Genomic DNA, 10,769 nt, shown 5'->3' with positions numbered 1-10,769 from the left:
ATACAAAATAGCTAATGCAAATATTAAATATTTATTGGTAACATTTGAATGAATAACATTTTAATGAATAAACTGCAAATATCTTGAACACATGTATTTTAACACTTAAGACACCTGTGCTAGCAACCTGTGTGTATATATAAATAAAATCGTGACAAAAATAAAAAAATATGCATATATTTGCATGTTTCACACCAAAGGCAAGGCTAACTTGTTCCTCTTATTTAAACATTGCACTGAACTGAATGAATTGAATGAAATTCCAGAACACTATATTTTACAACACAACTGACAACTTTGCAACTTGTCTTCATATTAAAATCTGAAACATTAACAGTATAATGTTAAACAAGAAAAAAAAACAGCATTTAACTTCACTTTTTTTTGCATCCTATTGCACCCGGTTTTGTGTAAAAGTCCTTGCTAGAACACTAGTCCTCTTTGTAGCTGCGTGGCTCATTTTCTCCTGTCATCTCCATTGTAGTTCTCATAATGTTGTCCATGTTTACTCCAATAATGGCGCTTGATATTATATTCCTTAAAAACGTCGAGTTTCTCTTTACAAATGAGGCAGATTGCATGTCCACCTAACTCAACAAAAAAATACTGCAATGTCCACTTTTCTTGAAACTGTCTGTGCTCACTGTCGACTTTTCTTTTTGATTTTGAAAGTGACATACCTTCCGCGCTACTTCTGTTTTGTCTCCTTATTGTTTTTTGCCGCGTACTCTGGAAGCAGCGCCACACCGTACGGCTCCGGACCTGCGCTTCCTGTTTGCTTAAAAACTTTTGTTCTGTATTTACCATTTTCAAAATAAATGTGTTTTTTATGAAAAAATTATAAATAATTACAAATACTTAATTTTCACAATAAGTGGTTATTGTGGGGATAAAACGAAATAACAAAATATAACCTCAAGGGCCAAGTTACATTACTATTTTGACATCAGGTCGTGGGCCGGAAATAGGGGGTCCGCGGGCTGGAAGTGGCCCGCGGGCCGGGAGTTTGAGGCCCCTGCTCTAGACCCATCATAACTTCAAATAGTCTAATTATTTCAGAATGTTAAAAACCAATATCATAAGGAGCCTCCTCCTGAATATGAGAGGATAATTGAATGTGCACGGTTCCTGTTGTCGGTCAGGAAGCTACGACAATGCATCAACAAAAAAACTTGGCAAATATATTTTTTCGACAATGACAATACCTCAAATCCTACCTGACATATTCCAGCTAGAATATGAAAGTGGACAGCAGGACGATCTGCAACATCATTAATTTATTTGAATGTCTCCTCCATAGACAGGTAAGCAACAGTATGTGTACCAATGAAAAGAGATTTGTAACACTGAACAAAGTGGGTAATTGAGAAACCCTATATTTTAACTGGCATAATGCAGACATAGTAACTTCTCCAGCCTTACAACAATTCTCTCTAATGTTACAGAAACAAGGCATTAACAGACAACAGGCAACATGTGGTTTTGTTTTAAACTTTCCATTAAGTCCCACTGAGTAGTGGAAACATCACTCCCTTTCAAGTAGCTCCAAGATCGGTAAATTCAACCGGTGGTCGCTGCGTCTTCCCCCACACAACCACATACAGTCCCACAGTAGTGAAATTAATTTTGATAGGTAGTGTAGCACCTACAGTAACATCATGGATCATTAATCCACTTGTTAACCAGTAACACATCACATGCAGCAGACACACTGGCCTCAAGCAGTCAAAACAAACAGGTACTGTGCTCCGGGGGAATCCAGTGTTGATCAGTCACTGCCCCAGTGGGCTTTCACTGGCCGTCTGGCTGTAGGTTAGACCTGATCAGGTAAAACAGCGAGTCCCTGTACAGGAACATTCCCGGACATGCAGTAACCTCAGGCCCTGTATTTTTCTCCACATCCTCTGGTCACAGTGCAGCAGGAGAGAAAATATATCCACCAAACAAAGCACAGTCAGCTTTTACAGTGGCACCGTGGCTGTCAGGCAAGCTCACATAAATGTGCAACTGCTTGGATTTAATGCCCATTCAAGGAGATCCTTAAACTACCACATAATACTTTATACTGTTAGAAAAAAGTCTCGCGAGCGAGAGTTTGCAAGATGTGTATAAACAGAGTTGCTTCTGCACAGAAATACTAGAACACATGTTTTGAGCTCTAGGTCACGTCTAAGATGATAATTCACCGTTGTAACATTAGAAATACATTTTTGGTTAAAGGTGATTATGCCAAACACTGTGCATCTATGCAACATGCCTCTAGTCAACTAGTCATACAGCCTGCTCTTCCAAACTTCCATTTGGAAGCTTGTCATAATGAAACTTGGCACATTAGGTGGTGTCTCGTCAGTCATTGTATTATCTGCATTAGATGCGCCCTGAACACACACAGCCAGGTAACCACCTGCGCTGCGATTACACCTTTATGTAGGTATCTGCTAATTATGTCGACAGTTCATATGGATGTTTTCGGCAATACCAAACACTCCATGAGACTTTTGTACTCAGCTAATTAAGAGATTTTAATTTAATATTTGTTAAATGTTAATAAAACTGAAGTATCTCTGTTTCCTCTAACTAGTTTGCGATTAATCGTGACTATTAACAATCTATGACTGGGATTAACTTAGAATTTTTAAATGACTGACCGCACAAAATGAACCCAACAAATAACCCAGTAATGTTGCTTTAAAGTACAGATCCCAGAAGATTTCTGCAACACACAGCAAAACAAGGAGAAATATTATTAATATGACACAAGGTAATAGAAAAATAAGGGATTACAACTTACACAGCTAAGTTTAAAAAAGAGCTCTAATGCACTTTAAAGCCACCAGCTGGCTTGTGATAGCATTGGCATAATAAACCCCAGACAAGTTGATTCACTTGACCAAAAACATAAAAATATTCTGTTAAAATATGTTCTTAAGAAGTAAATGTATTGGTTTGCAAGATACTGTGAAAACACAAGGACATTCTTTACTAATTAGGTATTGAGAAGCAGGAGGTTAAAATTTCCTGCAGATAAAGGACTGATTGAAAAATTGCAAAAGTTGTATCTATCATATAGCATCCTCATGTTGCTCAGGGCTGAGCTGAAGGACTGACAACACTGTAATACAAAACGTTTAGTGTACTTGACATGCAGTTGTAAATACAGGAGCCCTTTTTTGTACCTCAGAAGGTGACCATGTTACAAAAAGGTGACTGTGTTTCATTTATTTGAATGTAATGAAGCTATTCTGTAATAAAGGTTATTCGAAATGTTGTCATGAAGATGTGCTTGCTCCATTTAAAGTGAGATAGTCAGAGTGAAAAGCTTGTGATAAACTTTAGGAGTCAGCCTGCTAAACCACTGCAGCTCAGGAGCCAGATCCACTGATGCATAAAATCTACATGATCAGTGTCCTCAAAAGTCTTTATCCCAGCCAGACAGCTCATCAGGAGGTTCATCTGTGTCAGGTGGAAAGCTATCAAAGTGACTGTGATCCATCGGCCCCTTCAGCTGCAGAAACAAAATGAATCATCAAAATGTTGTCAGCATGGTGCCATTCACAACGTCCTCATTGGCAGAGTTAGATTTCCTAAAGTCATGAAAATCTTATGGTGAACCTTTTTGTGAAACCTGTGTGCAAAGCTTGAGGAGAAAGTTTTATTTATTGTTTTTGTTTAGTTGTCTGTTTAGTTGCATATCAAACTTATAAAGCCTCAATAATCCAGGATCTGAATTGCTGTACAAAGTGGTTCACAGTATATATAAAGTAAAAATAGCAATTCCACACTGTAAAAATACTAAATATAAGTCCTGCATTCAAAATGTTACTTAGGTAAAAGTACAAAAAAATATTACCATCAATAAAATACCTAAAGTACCAAAAGTAAAAGCACTCATTATGTGGAATGGAGCATGTCACATGAATGCATATTATATTATTTGATTATAATTACTGATGCATTATTGTGTAGATCACATTTAATATTAATATTATACAGTTAAAACCTGAATTACTGCTGGACAGGTTGTGAATTTCCCACCAGGGCTCAGTAAGGTCTGATGATTAAACTGTATTTTGAATAGTTAATCTGATTCTGAAAAGTGACTAGGAACTAAAGTTAGCAATTAAATGTGATAGAGTAAAAAGTGCAATATTGTAAAATGTAATGAAGCTGAAACATGACTGATGCTCACTGCCCACTTTTACTACATTTTCATGGGCTTGAAAAAAAGCTGGCCATGCAATAAAATGAACATACGTAGCAATTGCATTTCCTCCATGAAACAAAACACAAAAGAAGGTTTCAACCAGAATTTGTCCACAACAACCTAATGATAAAATAATGCGTGTAGTGTATAGCATTAGCCAAAGGTAACTCAACAATTGTCTTAAGAGGGCTTCAGTGAAAAGAAAACAGGATCATTTCATTTTTTCTTTTTATTTTAAAATGTTTTACATCAGCAAATAAAACCCAATCATTATATTCCTTTTCAAGTTGGATGAGTGTGCTTCTTTTTATGGTACCTGATAAAAAAGTAAGTACACCCTTACATGTTATGTCCATGTATTACTTTTGTATCAATATTGTCAGGTCTTCATTCAGTTTTCTTTGTCACAAATAATTTCCTGATCAGAATACCGACATTTTCCACAGAGCAGCTAAAACCAGTTGATCACATTCTGATAAATCTTTAAAAATGTTCTTATTAAACTGATGTTTTCTCCATAGATGTATAGCGGGACTGTCTGTTCTTGTTCGTTCTTAGGAAATAAAGATTGTCTCACCTCTCTCCTCAATGGAGATGGCAGTTTATGGCACCTCAAACCGTCCCAATTGAAGCCCTGGAACCACCTACAGAAGCAAATAACAAACTAGACCTTACTATCTATCTAGCGACATATTTTGTAATCACCTAAATAATCCCTGTTGTGCTTGGATAATTTGATAATGAGTGAATCATTTGTTGTGTTCATTAGTTTTGCTCAGGCTTCTCAACTGTATTCAATTTAAATTTTTTAGGTCACACATCACAGAAATGTACTGTACTGCATTTTCATGCATACTGTACTGTCACAGTACAGTATCCAGTCTGAATGCAGCATGCCATGACATCAAATCTCAAGCCTTGTGTACTATAATTACAGCACTTTAATGGGTTTACCTGAGTAAAGCTCAACACCCACTCCTGACATTACACTGTAATATCCATTCATTCAGCACAGCTAAATCCATTTGTGTAAATAAAAAACAAACAATAGCAATTTCATATAGCAAATAATAGCCTTGAATAACTTGTACATTCTTGACACTGCCAATAATAATTACTGGTCATCACAGAGAGCAGAAACAGGACAAAAAGTGTCATCTTTTCTCTTCTTTCTAGCTTGTCTGGTTTCCCTGTTGTCCTAAATAAAGCTGTGTGATTATGTTAGGATTGGTGCTTTAACAGTCTGTTCAAGCCATCTATTTAATACACACTAAAATATTGCCAAAAGGTGACCCACCTGTAATCTGCCATTAAATAACTAACTAAAATCTGCTCATTAAACATAAACTTGATGCCAGCAGCTAAGTTGGGACAGGGGCATGCTTACCACTGTATTATCTATTCTTTCAAGTTTGTCACATTTTACAGATTGCAATGTTTGAGGTGTATGTCTGGCAGGAAGCAGTGTCGTACCATGCAAAAAAGAATTCTGAATGATTTGCGAGCTGTAGCTGACCGTACAGATGAAGCATACAGATAGTTTGTTGCGTGACAGTGTTAGACACTGGGCCTACCTAGTATTTCCATTATATGAATTTTGCAGCCCACTATACTGGAAAATGATTCCCGCCACTGCTTCAGGATTTTATAAAATATCACAATGTCATGATTACATCTGAAACCAAATGAAACACATAATCTACAGTGTTTTTTAAATTGCCTTGAAAACATGAAATTCTGGATGAGCACAATCTAAATGAGAATAAGACAGAGATCCATGCTGGTCCTATGAGGTTCCCTGATAATTTGGGTGGCGCTCTCAGACCACTGTTTTCACATTTCTGCACATATGCCAGAAATTTTGGATTTTTTTGATTCTTCATTAAAATTTGACAAGTTAATTGTGTTGTCAGAAGGATTTTTCATATGATGGCAGTAGCGAAACTTAATTTCTTTTATTAGAAATTTGGAGACAGTCCTGCATGCCTTCATTACAACATGTCTTGACTATTGTCTCTTTATGTGGGAGTCAATCACACATCCTTAGCTCACCTAGTGCAAATTCAGCAGCAAGGCTCCTCACAGGCACCTGGGCAATAGACCCCTGTACTGGCCTATCTTCACTGGTTACCAGTTAAATATATAGTACATTTTAAGAGTCTTGCTTATTTTTAAATCACTGTGTGGTTTGGTGCCATCTTATATCTCCCACTTTCAACATTCAGACAACTCAGATCCCCTGATCAGTTACTACTCTGTTCCACACTCCCAGTCCAAATCTAGAGGTGATAAAACCTTTTCGAATGCTGATCCCGGACTGTGGAACAGTTTAGCCTTTAGTGTCAGATTCCTCACATCTGTTGCCACTTGACTCACCTTTCACAATAAATCACAATATAACCCTTTTACTTTATTTCCATTATTTTATTTGTATTCTTTGTCCCTTTTGTTTTAATTTGTGACTGCCATTGTAATTTTACCTGTAAAGCACTTTGGTCAGCATCTGTAGTTTTTAAATGTGCTATATGAATCAACTTCACTTGACTTACTGTACATGTTCCTGCCAGGATGTAATGATCGAATAAAACCTTTCAGTAAATATGACAAACCTTGAGTTTTATAGTTAACCTACCACACCTTTAAAGTTTAGAATTAAATTACAAGAAAATTATGTGTCATAAGTTGTGCAGCAGTTTTATTCTAGAGCTATCCCAAAGAAATGGATACTCATATACACTTACTTGTGTTTCTTAATGTCAGTAATGCCATTCTTTTTGTTTCCAAGCCTCTCCACTGGATTTACCCTAGAACAAACAAACAAAAAACAGGCATTTATTTTATGCTAGCCCCACACTGGAGGATAAGATTTTGGGTCCCATTTGCCCTTCCAGATGATTAGAGGGATAGGGTTTATATAAGCCATTGTTTGCTCTGTCATATCCTGTGTCCTTTTCCTGTGTCTGTTTAAAACAAATTTGATATTTACGCCCATCGTGTGACAGCAACCGATTGGATCTTGAGCAGAAACCCACAATCGCCAATGAGAACGGACTGACCGGTAAGTGTCACCAACAGTAGTAGTACTTTGCAGTAGTACCATTAGCCTTATTTGACACTATCAATAAACTTTACTTTATGTCATGCTGCAAAATGTAGGCTATGTGCTGTCGCATGTAGCCACACAGGTTTTTTTCTCTTTATCTGCATCTTGACTGAATTACGGTTACAGTATTAAAAATCAGTTTAAATCTTTTGTTATATCTGTTATATATGGTTTTAAAATCAGTTAAGATTTTCCAGTGTGCATGTAGCATTAGTCTAACACAAGGCTTATTAAACTCAGAAAAATCAGTGTCCAAACAAGAAGTCATATTTGTAACAAATGTAAATATGACCCACTGACTGTGACTGTTCTTCTTAGCTCTGGTGTAATAACACAGCAAAATAAATTATCCAGTCATTACTCTAAATTATACTGTATTGTGTGCTCCACAGTGCAAATTATGCTCTGTTTAAATGAATAGACACTGAAAAGTGCCTGTTGTTCTCCATTTTATTGTTATTAAGATAACTTGCCTTTCAAGATGAAATGTATGTTCTTGGTCTCTGATTTTATGAAATATATTTCCCCCAAAAAGTGCGACTTATAGTCCAGTGCGACTTATATATGTTTTTTTCTTCTTCATTATGCATTTTTTGGCTGGTGCGACGTATACTCAGGAGCGACTTATAGTCCGGAAAATACGGTATACACTGAACATAATTATAAACGCAACACTTTTGTGTTTGCACCCATTTGTCATGAGCTGAACTCAAAGATCTATGACTTGTTCTATGTACACAAAAGGCCTATTTCTCTCAAATATTGTTCACCAATCTGTCTAAATCTGTGTTAGTGAGCACTTCTTCTTTGCTAAGATGATCCATCCACCTCACAGGTGTGGCAGATCCAGATGCTGGTTAGACAGCATGATTATTACAGGTAGGCCTTAGGCTGGCCACAATAAAAGGCCACTCTAAAATGTGTAGTTTTATTACACAGCACATCTCCTTCGCATAGAGTTGATCAGGTTGTTGATTGTTGCCTGTGGAATGTTGGTCCACTCCTCTTCAATGGCTGTGCAAAGATGCTGGATATTGGCAGGAACTGGAACATGCTGTCGCATACGCCGATCCAGAGCATCCCAAATATGCTCAATGGGTGACACGTCCGGTGAGTATGCTAGCCATGCCAGAACTGGGATGTTTTCAGCTTCCAGGAATTGTGTACAGATCCTTGCAACATGGGGCTGTGCATTATCATGCTGCAACATGGCGATGGTCGTGGATGAATGGCACAACAATGGGCCTCAGGATCTCGTCACGGTATCTCTGTGTATTCAAAATGCCATCAATAAAATGCACCTGTGTTCGTTGTTGATAACATACGCCTGCCCATACTATAACCCCACCGCCACCACGGGCCACTCGATCCACAATGTTGACATCAACAAACCGCTCACCCACATAATGCCATACACACTGTCTGCCATCTGCCCTGTAGAGTGAAAACCAGGATTCATCCGTGAAGAGAACGCCTCTCCCAAGTGCCAGACGCCATCGAATGTGAGCATTTGCCCACTCAAGTTGGTTACAATGATGAACTGCAGTCAGGTCGAGACCCCGATAAGGACAACGGGCATGCAGATGAGCTTGCCTGAGACGGTTTCTGACAGTTTGTGCAGAAATTCTTTGGTTATGCAAACCGATTGTTACTGCAGCTGTCTGGGTGGCTGGTCTGGCCACATTCAATTCACAGGCAACAGCTCTGGTGGACTTTCCTGCAGTCAGCATGCCAATTGCATGCTCCCTCACAACTTGCGACATCTGTGGCATAGTGCTGTGTGATAAAACTGCACATTTTAGTGGCCTTTTATTGTGGCCAACCTAAGGCACACCTGTGCAATAATCATGCTGTCTAATCAGCATCTTGATATGCAACACCTGTGAGGTGGATGGATTATCTTGGCAAAGGAAAAGTGCTCACTAACTCAGATTTAGACAGATTGGTGAACAATATTTGAGAGAAATAGGCCTTTTGTGTACATAGAACAAGTCATAGATCTTTGAGTTCAGCTAATTAAAAATGGGTGCAAACACAAAAGTGTTGCGTTTATAATTTTGTTCAGTGTATATCTGATCATAATTATATCTGATTTGTGATTCACCATACTTGCAGAGTCTCCTGATGAGGTCCTCTGGACGCTTGCCTATTCTCTTGGGGAAGTCCACCTTCTCAATGCCATGGAGGACCATGGTGTAAATCTTTATGGGGTCTGAGCCAGCAAAGGGTGGGCTGCAAGGAAAACAGGTTTTCACATTTGCTGTTTATTTCAAATATAAAGCATTTACTGTAGACTACACTGTTTAAGGATACGATCACTTCAATCACTTAAGCAAGATGCGAACGAATGCAGTGGTCCCTCTCTCTCCGAGTTGTGTGCCTAATAATGTGCGTTCTAGTGTGTGTTTGCGTTTGTCATGTTTATGTTCTGGTGCGCATAGTCCAATGTCTATGTTGCACTCAAGATACAGTTGCCACTGTCTTATGGATATAGGGAATAAATCAAAACATTTCAACCTAGACTAGGAAGTTGCAGAGGAACTTCGAGGCCTGGGGCTTCTCCACTGGATTCTAACATCACCGTACACACCGGCTACATCACCCCCTGAGAGGAGGCATCGGAAGCGTTGTGAACCAATACAGAAGTGGGGCAAACGTGGAGGCATCCAGGCTAGGCTAGCAGCTAGCCCTACCATCCCTCATTATGGCCAATGTACGCTTACTGGACAACAAAATAGACCACATACAGCTCCTGATATCTGTGCAGCATAATGTGAGGGACTGCTGTGTTTTCATCTTTACGGAGACATGGCTAAATGATAACATCCCGGACTCCGCTATCCAGCTAACTGGGCTAACATGCTACCAAGCCGACCGAGTCCTTGTGGAAGGAGGTATAACACGAGGAGGGGGAATTTGTATTTACATCAGTGATGCTTGGTGTAGGGATGCTGCTATTGTTTGTAAACACTGCTCTGTGGTGGAGTTTATTATCATCAAGTGCCAGCCCTTCTATCTATGTAGGGAGTACTCAGTAATTCTGTTGATAGCTGTGTACATTCCTCCCTCCGCTAACACCAGCGATAGGAGTGAGGCACTAAATGAACTTTACCAAGCCATCAGTGAACAACAGACAGCGCACCCAGACGGATTCCTCATCACAGCTGGGGACTTCAATCACGCAGATTTAAAGGTTTTATTGCCCAATCTCCACCAACATGTGGACTTTCCAATGAGAGGAGACAACACACTGGACCTGGTGTACACCGCATGCAAGGGAGCATACAAAGCCTCCCCTCTACAGACTCTGTGGCTCTCTGATCACATCACCATCATACTGAGACCTGCATACAGACCCAGGATACAGGTGAATGCTGTTCCTAGACTTCAGTTCAGCATTCAACACAATCATTCCCCAGCAGCTTATACAAAAACCTGGACACTTGGAACTCAAAACCTCTA

General features: G+C 39.0%; 1 protein-coding gene across 1 annotated transcript in view; it reads right to left on the bottom strand.

The window, feature by feature from the left end:
• Positions 1–2,168: 2,168 nt before the first annotated feature.
• Positions 2,169–10,769, bottom strand: part of prkg2l (protein kinase cGMP-dependent 2, like) — a 25,037-nt gene continuing 16,436 nt past the window's right edge. The window contains exons 6-9 of the mRNA XM_020607606.1: positions 9,417–9,539; positions 6,946–7,008; positions 4,782–4,848; positions 2,169–3,505 (exon numbers count right to left, since the gene is read on the bottom strand). Of these exons, the coding sequence (XP_020463262.1) occupies positions 3,410–3,505; positions 4,782–4,848; positions 6,946–7,008; positions 9,417–9,539 (349 nt within the window). The 3' untranslated portion in view covers positions 2,169–3,409. The remainder of the gene's footprint in view (positions 3,506–4,781; positions 4,849–6,945; positions 7,009–9,416; positions 9,540–10,769) is intronic.

Source organism: Monopterus albus, unplaced genomic scaffold (assembly GCF_001952655.1).
Source record: "Monopterus albus unplaced genomic scaffold, M_albus_1.0 scaffold87.1, whole genome shotgun sequence".
In the NCBI taxonomy this organism is placed as follows: Eukaryota; Metazoa; Chordata; class Actinopteri; order Synbranchiformes; family Synbranchidae; genus Monopterus; species Monopterus albus.
Note: the sequence above shows the minus strand (reverse complement) of the source record. Positions and strands in the feature narration are given on the sequence as shown.